Source organism: Diorhabda sublineata, chromosome 1 (assembly GCF_026230105.1).
Source record: "Diorhabda sublineata isolate icDioSubl1.1 chromosome 1, icDioSubl1.1, whole genome shotgun sequence".
Classification (NCBI taxonomy): Eukaryota; Metazoa; Arthropoda; class Insecta; order Coleoptera; family Chrysomelidae; genus Diorhabda; species Diorhabda sublineata.
The window spans coordinates 1433746-1451756 of record NC_079474.1 but is presented as its reverse complement, the minus strand read 5'-3'; the positions used below and the strand labels follow the sequence as shown (position 1 = coordinate 1451756).

Here is an 18011-nt window from a genome sequence, read left to right as displayed (position 1 = left end):
AATCGTCGTTTATTTGGTTCTATGTTTTATCTAGAACATTCTTCATTTCCAATTCTTTCAAATACTGTTTGTACAGCTTCGAGAAACGCTTGGGATCGTTGACAAGCTTCAAGATCGAGTTCGCAGTTTTCTTTCATCAAAATCCCTTCAGTTTTCACCAGGTATCCAGTGGATCAACCTCCAAAACATCCCCAAACCTTCTTTGTGATAATTTTGACGAATTATCGTCGTTTATTTGGTTCTATGTTTTATCTAGAACATTCTTCAATTCCAATTCTTTCAAATACTGTTTGCACAGCTTCGAAAAACGCTTGGGATCGTTGACAAGCTTCAAGATCGAGTTCACAGTTTTCTTTTATCAAAATCCCATCAGTTTTCACCAGGTTTCCAATGAATCAACCTCCAAAACATCCCCAAACCTTCTATGTGATAATTTTGATGAATAATCGTCGTTTATTTGGTTCTATGTTTTATCTAGAACATTTTTCAATTCCAATTCTTTCAAATACCTTTTGCACAGCTTCGAGAAACGCTTGGGATCGCTGACAAGCTTCAAGATCGAGTTCACAGTTTTCTTTTATCAAAATCCCTTCAGTTTTCACCAGGTTTCCAATGAATCAACCTCCAAAACATCCCCAAACCTTCTTTGTGATAATTTTGACGAATAATCGTCGTTTATTTGGTTCTATGTTTTATCTAGAACATTTTTCAATTCCAATTCTTTCAAATACCTTTTGCACAGCTTCGAGAAACGCTTGGGATCGCTGACAAGCTTCAAGATCGAGTTCGCAGCTTTCATTTATCGAAATCCCATCAGTTTTCATCAGGTTTCCAATGGATCAACCTCCAAAACATCCCCAAACCTTCTTTGTAATAATTTTGACTAATAATCGTCATTTATTTGGTTCTATGTTTTATCTAGAACATTCTTCATTTCCAATTCTTTCAAATACTGTTTGTACAGCTTCGAGAAACGCTTGGGATCGCTGACAAGCTTCAATATCAAGTTCGCAGTTTTCTTTCATCAAAATCCCTTCAGTTTTCACCAGGTATCCAATGGATCAACCTCCAAAACATCCCCAAACCTTCTTTGTGATAATTTTGACGAATAATCGTCGTTTATTTGGTTCTATGTCTTATCTAGAACGTTCTTCATTTCCAATTCTTTCAAATACCTTTTGCACAGCTTCGAGAAGCGCTTGGGATCGTTGACAAGCTTCAAGATCGAGTTCACAGCTTTCTTTCATCAAAATCCCTTCAGTTTTCACCAGGTTTCCAATGGATCAACCTCCAAAACATCCCCAAACCTTCTTTGTGATAATTTTGACGAATAATCGTCGTTTATTTGGTTCTATGTTTTATCTAGAACATTCTTCAATTCCAATTCTTTCAAATACTGTTTGCACAGCTTCGAAAAACGCTTGAGATCGTTGACAAGCTTCAAGATCGAGTTCACAGTTTTCTTTTATCAAAATCCCTTCAGTTTTCACCAGGTTTCCAATGAATCAACCTCCAAAACATCCCCAAACCTTCTTTGTGATAATTTTGACGAATAATCGTCGTTTATTTGGTTCTATGTTTTATCTAGAACATTCTTCAATTCCAATTCTTGCAAATACTGTTTGCACAGCTTCGAGAAACGCTTGGGATCGCTGACAAGCTTCAAGATCGAGTTCACAGTTTTCTTTTATCAAAATCCCTTCAGTTTTCACCAGGTTTCCAATGAATCAACCTCCAAAACATCCCCAAACCTTCTTTGTGATAATTTTGACGAATAATCGTCGTTTATTTGGTTCTATGTTTTATCTAGAACATTTTTCAATTCCAATTCTTTCAAATACCTTTTGCACAGCTTCGAGAAACGCTTGGGATCGCTGACAAGCTTCAAGATCAAGTTCGCAGTTTTCTTTTATCGAAATCATTTCAGTTTCTACCAGGTTTCCAGTGAGTCTACCTCCAAAACATCCCCAAACCTTCGCCACAAACCTTTCCATATCTTTTTTCTATTGATTTAAGCAATGCTGGAAGTCTTCTTTGGTCAGGGTCTTTAGGAGGTCTGTTCTACAGTTTCCATCGACTCAAATCGGGTCTTTTTCCAAGCAGATCTAAGAGCTTTTGGTCGGGAATCAAATTTTTGGCACCAACTTGTGAGTAATTCCTTGTATAAGATTTTTCTAGCTGTTTACAGCTTCGTCAATCATCTGGATGCTCAATCGATGATCTATTCAGATCTATAGCCATGTTCAATACCCTTTTTAAGATAAGAATCGTCAAACTATATAGCCATCGACATCACCTCTTCATTTTTGAACAATTTTCGACCACAGAGCCATTCATTCAAGTCTGGAAACAGAAAATAATCCGAGGAATTTGAATCTAACGACGCCATAACCTCGCAAGCAGCCGGAACGGTTTTTGTCTTCTTTAAACCCGGTCCTCCCTCATCAGTCCACATTATTTTGATTGTTTTTTCATTCCAAGTGTCAAAATTTATCAAGCAATCGTTGGAAACATCTTCACGACGAATTTATTCAACTTTTCTGGAATAGTCACTTCATTTGGTCGACCACTGCGTGGCTGGTCTTCGCGGATGGTAGGGACTCGTTTGAATTAATAAACTCTACAAAATGGACACTAGCAGTGATATTATGAAGCAATTACATAAGCAAAACCAAGATTTAGTTTTTACCAAGGAGTTGTGATTGCAAAAGACGACAAAACAGAGATTACCAGCAAGTCCAGTATTCTCACCATTATTTGAGTGATCTACTGCCTTTTTGGCTGTTAATTTCAACATTCTCGATAGGTCTACCCATAGTCTCGCTTTTCAATATCTCCATTACTTATTTTATCTATTTCTTCGACAATATTTGAGTGGATTTCCACCTTACATCGTATCGGTTCTTCCGGAAGTCGTTTAGTCATCTTCTCGGCGTTGTTTTTTCGTCTTACCACCGCTCGAATATCTTCCAAGTCCACGTGGAATCGATACGAAGAAGATTCGGCGTTCAAAAAACCTCCCTCGGGAACTTTCTGTTGAATACGTAGACGGAAATCGTCAAAAACAGTTCGTTCCAGAAAACCTACAACACTGTTAACACTGACTTCCAACTAAACGATTCCGCGTTTCGTCATCGACTATATTTAAAGGGACAAACTATATAAATTATGAAACATCTGTTCGAGATTATCCCTCGAAATGATCCCATACCCTCGAAGCCCCTACCGAGTATTTAGATTCTAGTTGTGAACCGAGAGGGAGATCCAGGTAAGGATATAATGTTAAGCTCATCTATCCGCATCACGGAAAAGCGCCATCTATAATAAGGCGTCATTGAAACGACAGTCACATCCATACGGTAGTTCCGTAATCCGGGCAATCGTCACCGCGACCCGAGTTAACCACACGACAAGATGAAATGATATTGTCGAAGCTTTTACACGAAAAGATCCCCCATTTCGATTTATATATGATTCTAGATGATACGTTTGACGAAAATGAACGTCTCCAACTTTTTTTTTTATTCAATTTTTAAGTGATTAATGATAGTTTTAATCAAATTTGGACTAGGTTTGAACTATATAAATCTCGTTACTTACTCTGTGTTTATCTAGGTGGAGTGGTCGAAGATTGGGATCGAAAAGCAGCTTATTCGGTTCTAAATTAACTGGAGATTGTCGTCTGCCCTTATTGCACAACGACCATTCCGGATTAATGAGACCCCAAAACGCGGGACCTGGAAAAAAACGAGAAATAGACGTTTTTGTGAATACAAATTCAAATTGGAGTCTCCGATATGGTTCTGATCGTTTCTATTGATTCTGAATACATCGGTTAGAAAATAGGAAAGTTTATAGTTGACCTTGTAGTAAATAATGATGTATATCTTAACCGAAAACGAAGCATTTCTTTATTTTAGTGTTCCAAAGTTTATTTGACTATTTGTAGGTTATGTACCTCGTTCATTTAGTGACTTTATATCGAAATTACGTTTAGAATAATGAAAACAATTGTCGATTCACGTTTTATTTGAATAAAATCATTATTTCATAGTTATTAATTCGAAAAACGATTCTAAATACATCGGTTAGAAAATAGGAAAGTTTATAGTTGACCTTGTAGTAAATAATGATGTATATCTTAACCGAAAACGAAGCATTTCTTTATTTTAGTGTTCCAAAGTTTATTTGACTATTTGTAGGTTATGTACCTCATTAATTTAGTGGATTTATATCGAAATTACTTTAAGAATAATGAAAATAATTGTTGATTCACGTTTTATTCGAATAAAATCATTATTTCATAGTTATTAATTCGAAAAATGATTCTAAATACATCGGTTAGAAAATAGGAAAGTTTATAGTTGACCTTGTAGTAAATAATGATGTATATCTTAACCGAAAACGAAGCATTTCTTTATTTTAGTGTTCCAAAGTTTATTTGACTATTTGTAGGTTATGTACCTCTTTCATTTACCGACTTTTTATCAAAATTACTTTAAGAATAAAGAAAATAATTGTTGATTTACGTTTTATTTGAATAAAATCATTATTTCATAGTTATTAATCCGAAAAATGATTCTAAATACATCGGTTAGAAAATAGGAAAGTTTATAGTTGACATTGTAGTAAATAATGATGTATATCTTAACCGAAAACGAAGCATTTCTTTATTTTAGTGTTCCAAAGTTTATTTGACTATTTGTAGGTTATGTACCTCATTAATTTAGTGGATTTATATCGAAATTACTTTAAGAATAATGAAAATAATTGTTGATTCACGTTTTATTCGAATAAAATCATTATTTCATAGTTATTAATTCGAAAAATGATTCTAAATACATCGGTTAGAAAATAGGAAAGTTTATAGTTGACATTGTAGTAAATAATGATGTATATCTTAACCGAAAACGAAGCATTTCTTTATTTTAGTGTTCCAAAGTTTATTTGACTATTTGTAGGTTATGTACCTCGTTCATTTAGTGACTTTATATCGAAATTACTTTAAGAATAATGAAAATAATTGTCGATTCACGTTTTATTTGAATAAAATTATTATTTCATAGTTATTAATTCGAAAAATGATTCTAAATACATCGGTTAGAAAATAGGAAAGTTTATAGTTGACCTTGTAGTAAATAATGATGTATATCTTAACCGAAAACGAAGCATTTCTTTATTTTAGTGTTCCAAAGTTTATTTGACTATTTGTAGGTTATGTACCTCTTTCATTTACCGACTTTTTATCAAAATTACTTTAAGAATAATGAAAATAATTGTCGATTCACGTTTTATTTGAATAAAATTATTATTTCATAGTTATTAATTCGAAAAATGATTCTAAATACATCGGTTAGAAAATAGGAAAGTTTATAGTTGACATTGTAGTAAATAATGATGTATATCTTAACCGAAAACGAAGCATTTCTTTATTTTAGTGTTCCAAAGTTTATTTGACTATTTGTAGGTTATGTACCTCATTAATTTAGTGGATTTATATCGAAATTACTTTAAGAATAATGAAAATAATTGTTGATTCACGTTTTATTCGAATAAAATCATTATTTCATAGTTATTAATTCGAAAAATGATTCTAAATACATCGGTTAGAAAATAGGAAAGTTTATAGTTGACCTTGTAGTAAATAATGATGTATATCTTAACCGAAAACGAAGCATTTCTTTATTTTAGTGTTCCAAAGTTTATTTGACTATTTGTAGGTTATGTACCTCTTTCATTTACCGACTTTTTATCAAAATTACTTTAAGAATAAAGAAAATAATTGTTGATTTACGTTTTATTTGAATAAAATCATTATTTCATAGTTATTAATCCGAAAAATGATTCTAAATACATCGGTTAGAAAATAGGAAAGTTTATAGTTGACATTGTAGTAAATAATGATGTATATCTTAACCGAAAACGAAGCATTTCTTTATTTTAGTGTTCCAAAGTTTATTTGACTATTTGTAGGTTATGTACCTCATTAATTTAGTGGATTTATATCGAAATTACTTTAAGAATAATGAAAATAATTGTTGATTCACGTTTTATTCGAATAAAATCATTATTTCATAGTTATTAATTCGAAAAATGATTCTAAATACATCGGTTAGAAAATAGGAAAGTTTATAGTTGACATTGTAGTAAATAATGATGTATATCTTAACCGAAAACGAAGCATTTCTTTATTTTAGTGTTCCAAAGTTTATTTGACTATTTGTAGGTTATGTACCTCTTTCATTTACCGACTTTTTATCAAAATTACTTTAAGAATAATGAAAATAATTGTCGATTCACGTTTTATTTGAATAAAATTATTATTTCATAGTTATTAATTCGAAAAATAATTCTAAATACATCGGTTAGAAAATAGGAAAGTTTATAGTTGACATTGTAGTAAATAATGATGTATATCTTAACCGAAAACGAAGCATTTCTTTATTTTAGTGTTCCAAAGTTTATTTGACTATTTGTAGGTTATGTACCTCATTAATTTAGTGGATTTATATCGAAATTACTTTAAGAATAATGAAAATAATTGTTGATTCACGTTTTATTCGAATAAAATCATTATTTCATAGTTATTAATTCGAAAAATGATTCTAAATACATCGGTTAGAAAATAGGAAAGTTTATAGTTGACATTGTAGTAAATAATGATGTATATCTTAACCGAAAACGAAGCATTTCTTTATTTTAGTGTTCCAAAGTTTATTTGACTATTTGTAGGTTATGTACCTCTTTCATTTACCGACTTTTTATCAAAATTACTTTGAGAATAATGAAAATAATTGTCGATTCACGTTTTATTTGAATAAAATTATTATTTCATAGTTATTAATTCGAAAAATAATTCTAAATACATCGGTTAGAAAATAGGAAAGTTTATAGTTGACATTGTAGTAAATAATGATGTATATCTTAACCGAAAACGAAGCATTTCTTTATTTTAGTGTTCCAAAGTTTATTTGACTATTTGTAGGTTATGTACCTCATTAATTTAGTGGATTTATATCGAAATTACTTTAAGAATAATGAAAATAATTGTCGATTCACGTTTTATTTGAATAAAATTATTATTTCATAGTTATTAATTCGAAAAATGATTCTAAATACATCGGTTAGAAAATAGGAAAGTTTATAGTTGACATTGTAGTAAATAATGATGTATATCTTAACCGAAAACGAAGCATTTCTTTATTTTAGTGTTCCAAAGTTTATTTGACTATTTGTAGGTTATGTACCTCATTAATTTAGTGGATTTATATCGAAATTACTTTAAGAATAATGAAAATAATTGTTGATTCACGTTTTATTCGAATAAAATCATTATTTCATAGTTATTAATTCGAAAAATGATTCTAAATACATCGGTTAGAAAATAGGAAAGTTTATAGTTGACCTTGTAGTAAATAATGATGTATATCTTAACCGAAAACGAAGCATTTCTTTATTTTAGTGTTCCAAAGTTTATTTGACTATTTGTAGGTTATGTACCTCTTTCATTTACCGACTTTTTATCAAAATTACTTTAAGAATAAAGAAAATAATTGTTGATTTACGTTTTATTTGAATAAAATCATTATTTCATAGTTATTAATCCGAAAAATGATTCTAAATACATCGGTTAGAAAATAGGAAAGTTTATAGTTGACATTGTAGTAAATAATGATGTATATCTTAACCGAAAACGAAGCATTTCTTTATTTTAGTGTTCCAAAGTTTATTTGACTATTTGTAGGTTATGTACCTCATTAATTTAGTGGATTTATATCGAAATTACTTTAAGAATAATGAAAATAATTGTTGATTCACGTTTTATTCGAATAAAATCATTATTTCATAGTTATTAATTCGAAAAATGATTCTAAATACATCGGTTAGAAAATAGGAAAGTTTATAGTTGACATTGTAGTAAATAATGATGTATATCTTAACCGAAAACGAAGCATTTCTTTATTTTAGTGTTCCAAAGTTTATTTGACTATTTGTAGGTTATGTACCTCGTTCATTTAGTGACTTTATATCGAAATTACTTTAAGAATAATGAAAATAATTGTCGATTCACGTTTTATTTGAATAAAATTATTATTTCATAGTTATTAATTCGAAAAATGATTCTAAATACATCGGTTAGAAAATAGGAAAGTTTATAGTTGACCTTGTAGTAAATAATGATGTATATCTTAACCGAAAACGAAGCATTTCTTTATTTTAGTGTTCCAAAGTTTATTTGACTATTTGTAGGTTATGTACCTCTTTCATTTACCGACTTTTTATCAAAATTACTTTAAGAATAATGAAAATAATTGTCGATTCACGTTTTATTTGAATAAAATTATTATTTCATAGTTATTAATTCGAAAAATGATTCTAAATACATCGGTTAGAAAATAGGAAAGTTTATAGTTGACATTGTAGTAAATAATGATGTATATCTTAACCGAAAACGAAGCATTTCTTTATTTTAGTGTTCCAAAGTTTATTTGACTATTTGTAGGTTATGTACCTCATTAATTTAGTGGATTTATATCGAAATTACTTTAAGAATAATGAAAATAATTGTTGATTCACGTTTTATTCGAATAAAATCATTATTTCATAGTTATTAATTCGAAAAATGATTCTAAATACATCGGTTAGAAAATAGGAAAGTTTATAGTTGACCTTGTAGTAAATAATGATGTATATCTTAACCGAAAACGAAGCATTTCTTTATTTTAGTGTTCCAAAGTTTATTTGACTATTTGTAGGTTATGTACCTCTTTCATTTACCGACTTTTTATCAAAATTACTTTAAGAATAAAGAAAATAATTGTTGATTTACGTTTTATTTGAATAAAATCATTATTTCATAGTTATTAATCCGAAAAATGATTCTAAATACATCGGTTAGAAAATAGGAAAGTTTATAGTTGACATTGTAGTAAATAATGATGTATATCTTAACCGAAAACGAAGCATTTCTTTATTTTAGTGTTCCAAAGTTTATTTGACTATTTGTAGGTTATGTACCTCATTAATTTAGTGGATTTATATCGAAATTACTTTAAGAATAATGAAAATAATTGTTGATTCACGTTTTATTCGAATAAAATCATTATTTCATAGTTATTAATTCGAAAAATGATTCTAAATACATCGGTTAGAAAATAGGAAAGTTTATAGTTGACATTGTAGTAAATAATGATGTATATCTTAACCGAAAACGAAGCATTTCTTTATTTTAGTGTTCCAAAGTTTATTTGACTATTTGTAGGTTATGTACCTCATTAATTTAGTGGATTTATATCGAAATTACTTTAAGAATAATGAAAATAATTGTTGATTCACGTTTTATTCGAATAAAATCATTATTTCATAGTTATTAATTCGAAAAATGATTCTAAATACATCGGTTAGAAAATAGGAAAGTTTATAGTTGACATTGTAGTAAATAATGATGTATATCTTAACCGAAAACGAAGCATTTCTTTATTTTAGTGTTCCAAAGTTTATTTGACTATTTGTAGGTTATGTACCTCTTTCATTTACCGACTTTTTATCAAAATTACTTTAAGAATAATGAAAATAATTGTCGATTCACGTTTTATTTGAATAAAATTATTATTTCATAGTTATTAATTCGAAAAATAATTCTAAATACATCGGTTAGAAAATAGGAAAGTTTATAGTTGACATTGTAGTAAATAATGATGTATATCTTAACCGAAAACGAAGCATTTCTTTATTTTAGTGTTCCAAAGTTTATTTGACTATTTGTAGGTTATGTACCTCATTAATTTAGTGGATTTATATCGAAATTACTTTAAGAATAATGAAAATAATTGTCGATTCACGTTTTATTTGAATAAAATTATTATTTCATAGTTATTAATTCGAAAAATAATTCTAAATACATCGGTTAGAAAATAGGAAAGTTTATAGTTGACCTTGTAGTAAATAATGATGTATATCTTAACCGAAAACGAAGCATTTCTTTATTTTAGTGTTCCAAAGTTTATTTGACTATTTGTAGGTTATGTACCTCTTTCATTTACCGACTTTTTATCAAAATTACTTTAAGAATAAAGAAAATAATTGTCGATTCACGTTTTATTTGAATAAAATTATTATTTCATAGTTATTAATTCGAAAAATGATTCTAAATACATCGGTTAGAAAATAGGAAAGTTTATAGTTGACCTTGTAGTAAATAATGATGTATATCTTAACCGAAAACGAAGCATTTCTTTATTTTAGTGTTCCAAAGTTTATTTGACTATTTGTAGGTTATGTACCTCTTTCATTTACCGACTTTTTATCAAAATTACTTTAAGAATAAAGAAAATAATTGTCGATTCACGTTTTATTTGAATAAAATTATTATTTCATAGTTATTAATTCGAAAAATGATTCTAAATACATCGGTTAGAAAATAGGAAAGTTTATAGTTGACCTTGTAGTAAATAATGATGTATATCTTAACCGAAAACGAAGCATTTCTTTATTTTAGTGTTCCAAAGTTTATTTGACTATTTGTAGGTTATGTACCTCTTTCATTTACCGACTTTTTATCAAAATTACTTTAAGAATAAAGAAAATAATTGTCGATTCACGTTTTATTTGAATAAAATTATTATTTCATAGTTATTAATTCGAAAAATAATTCTAAATACATCGGTTAGAAAATAGGAAAGTTTATAGTTGACCTTGTAGTAAATAATGATGTATATCTTAACCGAAAACGAAGCATTTCTTTATTTTAGTGTTCCAAAGTTTATTTGACTATTTGTAGGTTATGTACCTCTTTCATTTACCGACTTTTTATCAAAATTACTTTAAGAATAAAGAAAATAATTGTTGATTTACGTTTTATTTGAATAAAATCATTATTTCATAGTTATTAATCCGAAAAATGATTCTAAATACATCGGTTAGAAAATAGGAAAGTTTATAGTTGACCTTGTAGTAAATAATGATGTATATCTTAACCGAAAACGAAGCATTTCTTTATTTTAGTGTTCCAAAGTTTATTTGACTATTTGTAGGTTATGTACCTCTTTCATTTACCGACTTTTTATCAAAATTACTTTAAGAATAAAGAAAATAATTGTCGATTCACGTTTTATTTGAATAAAATTATTATTTCATAGTTATTAATTCGAAAAATGATTCTAAATACATCGGTTAGAAAATAGGAAAGTTTATAGTTGACCTTGTAGTAAATAATGATGTATATCTTAACCGAAAACGAAGCATTTCTTTATTTTAGTGTTCCAAAGTTTATTTGACTATTTGTAGGTTATGTACCTCTTTCATTTACCGACTTTTTATCAAAATTACTTTAAGAATAAAGAAAATAATTGTCGATTCACGTTTTATTTGAATAAAATTATTATTTCATAGTTATTAATTCGAAAAATGATTCTAAATACATCGGTTAGAAAATAGGAAAGTTTATAGTTGACCTTGTAGTAAATAATGATGTATATCTTAACCGAAAACGAAGCATTTCTTTATTTTAGTGTTCCAAAGTTTATTTGACTATTTGTAGGTTATGTACCTCTTTCATTTACCGACTTTTTATCAAAATTACTTTAAGAATAAAGAAAATAATTGTCGATTCACGTTTTATTTGAATAAAATTATTATTTCATAGTTATTAATTCGAAAAATGATTCTAAATACATCGGTTAGAAAATAGGAAAGTTTATAGTTGACCTTGTAGTAAATAATGATGTATATCTTAACCGAAAACGAAGCATTTCTTTATTTTAGTGTTCCAAAGTTTATTTGACTATTTGTAGGTTATGTACCTCTTTCATTTACCGACTTTTTATCAAAATTACTTTAAGAATAAAGAAAATAATTGTCGATTCACGTTTTATTTGAATAAAATCATTATTTCATAGTTATTAATTCGAAAAATGATTCTAAATACATCGGTTAGAAAATAGGAAAGTTTATAGTTGACCTTGTAGTAAATAATGATGTATATCTTAACCGAAAACGAAGCATTTCTTTATTTTAGTGTTCCAAAGTTTATTTGACTATTTGTAGGTTATGTACCTCTTTCATTTACCGACTTTTTATCAAAATTACTTTAAGAATAAAGAAAATAATTGTCGATTCACGTTTTATTTGAATAAAATCATTATTTCATAGTTATTAATTCGAAAAATGATTCTAAATACATCGGTTAGAAAATAGGAAAGTTTATAGTTGACCTTGTAGTAAATAATGATGTATATCTTAACCGAAAACGAAGCATTTCTTTATTTTAGTGTTCCAAAGTTTATTTGACTATTTGTAGGTTATGTACCTCTTTCATTTACCGACTTTTTATCAAAATTACTTTAAGAATAAAGAAAATAATTGTCGATTCACGTTTTATTTGAATAAAATTATTATTTCATAGTTATTAATTCGAAAAATGATTCTAAATACATCGGTTAGAAAATAGGAAAGTTTATAGTTGACCTTGTAGTAAATAATGATGTATATCTTAACCGAAAACGAAGCATTTCTTTATTTTAGTGTTCCAAAGTTTATTTGACTATTTGTAGGTTATGTACCTCTTTCATTTACCGACTTTTTATCAAAATTACTTTAAGAATAAAGAAAATAATTGTCGATTCACGTTTTATTTGAATAAAATCATTATTTCATAGTTATTAATTCGAAAAATGATTCTAAATACATCGGTTAGAAAATAGGAAAGTTTATAGTTGACCTTGTAGTAAATAATGATGTATATCTTAACCGAAAACGAAGCATTTCTTTATTTTAGTGTTCCAAAGTTTATTTGACTATTTGTAGGTTATGTACCTCGTTCATTTAGTGACTTTATATCGAAATTACTTTAAGAATAATGAAAATAATTGTCGATTCACGTTTTATTTGAATAAAATTATTATTTCATAGTTATTAATTCGAAAAATGATTCTAAATACATCGGTTAGAAAATAGGAAAGTTTATAGTTGACCTTGTAGTAAATAATGATGTATATCTTAACCGAAAACGAAGCATTTCTTTATTTTAGTGTTCCAAAGTTTATTTGACTATTTGTAGGTTATGTACCTCTTTCATTTACCGACTTTTTATCAAAATTACTTTAAGAATAAAGAAAATAATTGTCGATTCACGTTTTATTTGAATAAAATCATTATTTCATAGTTATTAATTCGAAAAATGATTCTAAATACATCGGTTAGAAAATAGGAAAGTTTATAGTTGACATTGTAGTAAATAATGATGTATATCTTAACCGAAAACGAAGCATTTCTTTATTTTAGTGTTCCAAAGTTTATTTGACTATTTGTAGGTTATGTACCTCGTTCATTTAGTGACTTTATATCGAAATTACTTTAAGAATAATGAAAATAATTGTCGATTCACGTTTTATTTGAATAAAATCATTATTTCATAGTTATTAATCCGAAAAATGATTCTAAATACATCGGTTAGAAAATAGGAAAGTTTATAGTTGACATTGTAGTAAATAATGATGTATATCTTAACCGAAAACGAAGCATTTCTTTATTTTAGTGTTCCAAAGTTTATTTGACTATTTGTAGGTTATGTACCTCGTTCATTTAGTGACTTTATATCGAAATTACTTTAAGAATAATGAAAATAATTGTTGATTCACGTTTTATTCGAATAAAATCATTATTTCATAGTTATTAATTCGAAAAATGATTCTAAATACATCGGTTAGATAATAAGAAAGTTTATAGTTGACCTTGTAGTAAATAATGATGTATATCTTAACCGAAAACGAAGAATCTTTGATTCTTTCATGAATTTATCAACGCTTTTCTGGAATTTCGTGACGCCTTTTCTTTAAAATTATTGATTATACTATTTCCATGAAATTAACGATTATTTCAAACTAAAATTCACATTATTTGACTCTGGGATATTACGAGGAAGATCCCAGAAGTAACTGACCGTAATTTCCTCTTACCAACGATGTAAGTAATCGTGAAACTGCTCTAAATTAGCATCAACTGTTGAAATCAACTCTTCATTGTTGTTTAACCACCGAGTTTCCAAGTCTGGTCTGCAGATAACGTGGAACAGTCTTTGCTTTTCTTTGAACCAAATCCTCTCTTGTCATTTCATTGTTTTGATCTTTCCGACGTTGTTTTTGTTTCATTTTGATCACCAATCTTGCGCACAGCTTTCTCATGTATGCACTTTTTGAAATCTACAACGATTTTGTTCAATACTTCTCAAGTTGTCACCTCATTTGTTGTACCACCGTTTTCGGTCTTCGTAGGTCGTACGGTCTCGTCTAAACTTTGTTCGATCCATCACATATTAAAGTTCGTTATTTGAACTACGAAATAATGAATAATATGAAATGATTGAATCAATTTCAAATCTTATACATTCGTGAGTTTTTTCGTCGTGGTCGGTTATAAGTTATTTCAATTGTTAGAGCTTATTCTCTAATTAATCCAATTCATTCGGGGATTTCTAAAAATGGTAACGAATATTTCATCTCAAGAAAATTTAATTAAATGTTACGTAAAAGAAAATGAAATAAGGCTTCGAAGTGAGTTTATTCAAAACACACAACGTTCGCGTAACGTGACATTTTAGTAAGAAGTTTTTCCATTTAATCCTTGAGAGAGAGAGAGAGAGAGATAAATAGAGACAGAATACAACGCACTTTCTACTAAATACGCCTTCAAATTATTACGAAAGATTTGATAGAATTGATTTCAATTGGCAAATGATTGTGTATCTTTTTGCGTTGTAAAGTATTGAGCCTTGACTAATTTTGAACGTGGGTGTGGAGTAGATGGGTAAAAGTTGTGCTCCGCGTTCCTAAATGATTTTTTATTTTTAATCTTTGCTAAAAACCAAAATTTTAAAGTAAATAATGGAGATAGAGAAGATTTAGATAAGTTTAATGATAAAAATGACAGGGGGGCAAATAAAAAATGAAATAATAAAGTAAAAAACCATAAGAAGTAGTAGAAAAAAATGATATATTACATAATAAATCCCCAAACGATTTTGACATCGATATTTTTTGATTTTACTTTGTGTTTATAAGATTTTTTTTATGATTTTTGAGAAAATCTTTTGTTGATTTCCGTAATGATTACGATCGCGAGATAATCCATAGCCAAATTAAATCTCCTTTTGCTTTATGTCTCTTTCGTCTCATGGGAATCCCCCTACAGCTAATTATCGCATTTGTCAGTCTCAATTAGAAACGTAGGGCTGAAGGGTGTGATTTAGAAGCTTTGAGAATTGCCAGAGAATGATGAATATACTAATTATTTCGATATGAATTCCTGCAGGAGCACTTAATGCTTACATATTGATGCAGGTAGGTGTACCAAAATTGCATATATAAGTTTCGACGAGTTTGAATTGCGAACACGTACGAAAACTGAAATTCTTTACAGATTTCGATGAATCAAGGTTTTTGCCAACCAATATCCATCAAATTATGAAGTATGGAGAGCTAAATACAAAGTAATGTCAAAAAGACAGAGAGGTTGAATCGTTTAAATTATAATAGAAGTACCTCAGTCATTTAGTGGATTTATATCGAAATTACTTTAAGAATAATGAAAATAATTGTCGATTCACGTTTTATTTGAATAAAATCATTATTTCATAGTTATTAATTCGAAAAATGATTCTAAATACATCGGTTAGAAAATAGGAAAGTTTATAGTTGACATTGTAGTAAATAATGATGTATATCTTAACCGAAAACGAAGCATTTCTTTATTTTAGTGTTCCAAAAAGTTTATTTGACTATTTGTAGGTTATGTACCTCAGTCATTTACTGACTTTTTATCGAAATTACTTTAAGAATAAAGAAAATTATTGTTGATTTACGTTTTATTTGAATAAAATCATTATTTCATAGTTATTAATTCGAAAAATGATTCTAAATACATCGGTTAGAAAATAGGAAAGTTTATAGTTGACCTTGTAGTAAATAATGATGTATATCTTAACCGAAAACGAAGCATTTCTTTATTTCAGTGTTCCAAAGTTTAATTGACTATTTGTAGGTTATGTACCTCTTTCGTTTACCGACTTTTTATCAAAATTACTTTAAGAATAATGAAAATAATTGTCGATTCACGTTTTATTTGAATAAAATCATTATTTCATAGTTATTAATTCGAAAAATGATTCTAAATACATCGGTTAGAAAATAGGAAAGTTTATAGTTGACATTGTAGTAAATAATGATGTATATCTTAACCGAAAACGAAGCATTTCTTTATTTTAGTGTTCCAAAAAGTTTATTTGACTATTTGTAGGTTATGTACCTCGTTCATTTAGTGACTTTATATCGAAATTACGTTTAGAATAATGAAAATAATTGTCGATTCACGTTTTATTTGAATAAAATCATTATTTCATAGTTATTAATTCGAAAAATGATTCTAAATACATCGGTTAGAAAATAGGAAAGTTTATAGTTGACCTTGTAGTAAATAATGATGTATATCCTAACGGAAAACGGATCATTTCTTGTTTTTTGTGTTCTAAAGTTTATTTTACTATTTGTAGGTTAATTATACAAAAAAAATTAAGAGAAATTATTTTTTTGTGATATTAACAATCAAATTTGTAAATATTAATTACTAATCATTCGTTTGGGCGCAACTATAGAGTTCGTGGCCCCCTCGGTACCCTTGATACCTCATTTTTTTCGATAATTCCCAGCCTAGTACGAGATTTTTCACTTTTTCTATTTCTATTGTCGTGTCCCCACATTTGACATCGTCAAATAAAAATTTTTCCCATCGACTACATACATGGATTTAATACGAGCAAACCACGTTAGAAAAATTCGTTTTCTTTTTTATTTGAAGCATGCGAAACTCGCATAAAATACTCCGGACACCCCTCGGTTACTAAACTTTCAAATTATTTCCGATTTCGGCCTGTTTATGCACGTGTCGAACATGACAAACCGTGAAAAATGAACGTATGATATGTTGAGCGAAACAAATTAATATTTCCACCACGTAGACGTTTCAGTAGATCAGTAGATATCGATATATGTTATAAACTTTCATTTGCTCCTCGTATATTCAAAAATCAAATTGAAGTTGGACACAAGGTGCTAGTTTGAAATGGATATAAAGAAAAAAAGGAAGCTCCCTCGTAATCAAATCGATTGTCCTAGGGGACGACGGAGGATTTAGTAGTTGATCAAAATGTTATCATCCGATAGAAATTATTTTAAATTGTTGTATGAATATCATAAAATCATTATTTCATAGTTATTAATTCGAAAAATGATTCTAAATACATCGGTTAGAAAATAGGAAAGTTTATAGTTGACCTTGTAGTAAATAATGATGTATATCTTAACCGAAAACGAAGCATTTCTTTATTTTAGTGTTCCAAAGTTTATTTGACTATTTGTAGGTTATGTACCTCTTTCATTTACCGACTTTTTATCAAAATTACGTTTAGAATAATGAAAACAATTGTCGATTCACGTTTTATTTGAATAAAATTATTATTTCATAGTTATTAATTCGAAAAATGATTCTAAATACATCGGTTAGAGAATAGGAAAGTTTATAGTTGACCTTGTGGTAAATAATGATGTATATCTTAACCGAAAACGAAGCATTTCTTTATTTTAGTGTTCCAAAGTTTAATTGACTATTTGTAGGTTATGTACCTCAGTCATTTAGTGACTTTATATCGAAATTAAGTTTAGAATAATGAAAATAATTGTTGATTCACGTTTTATTTGAATAAAATCATTATTTCATAGTTATTAATTCGAAAAATGATTCTAAATACATCGGTTAGAGAATAGGAAAGTTTATAGTTGACCTTGTAGTAAATAATGATGTATATCTTAACCGAAAACGAAGAATTTCTTTATTTTAGTGTTCCAAAGTTTAATTGACTATTTGTAGGTTATGTACCTCAGTCATTTAGTGACTTTATATCGAAATTAAGTTTAGAATAATGAAAATAATTGTTGATTCACGTTTTATTTGAATAAAATCAT

At 28.2% G+C, this 18011-nt stretch overlaps 1 protein-coding gene across 1 annotated transcript in view; it reads right to left on the bottom strand.

The window, feature by feature from the left end:
- The window catches only part of LOC130450403 (carbonic anhydrase-related protein 10), a 201807-nt gene that overhangs the window by 68657 nt on the left and 115139 nt on the right, over positions 1–18011 (bottom strand). The window contains exon 3 of the mRNA XM_056788779.1: positions 3601–3737. Within this exon, the coding sequence (XP_056644757.1) occupies positions 3601–3737 (137 nt within the window). The remainder of the gene's footprint in view (positions 1–3600; positions 3738–18011) is intronic.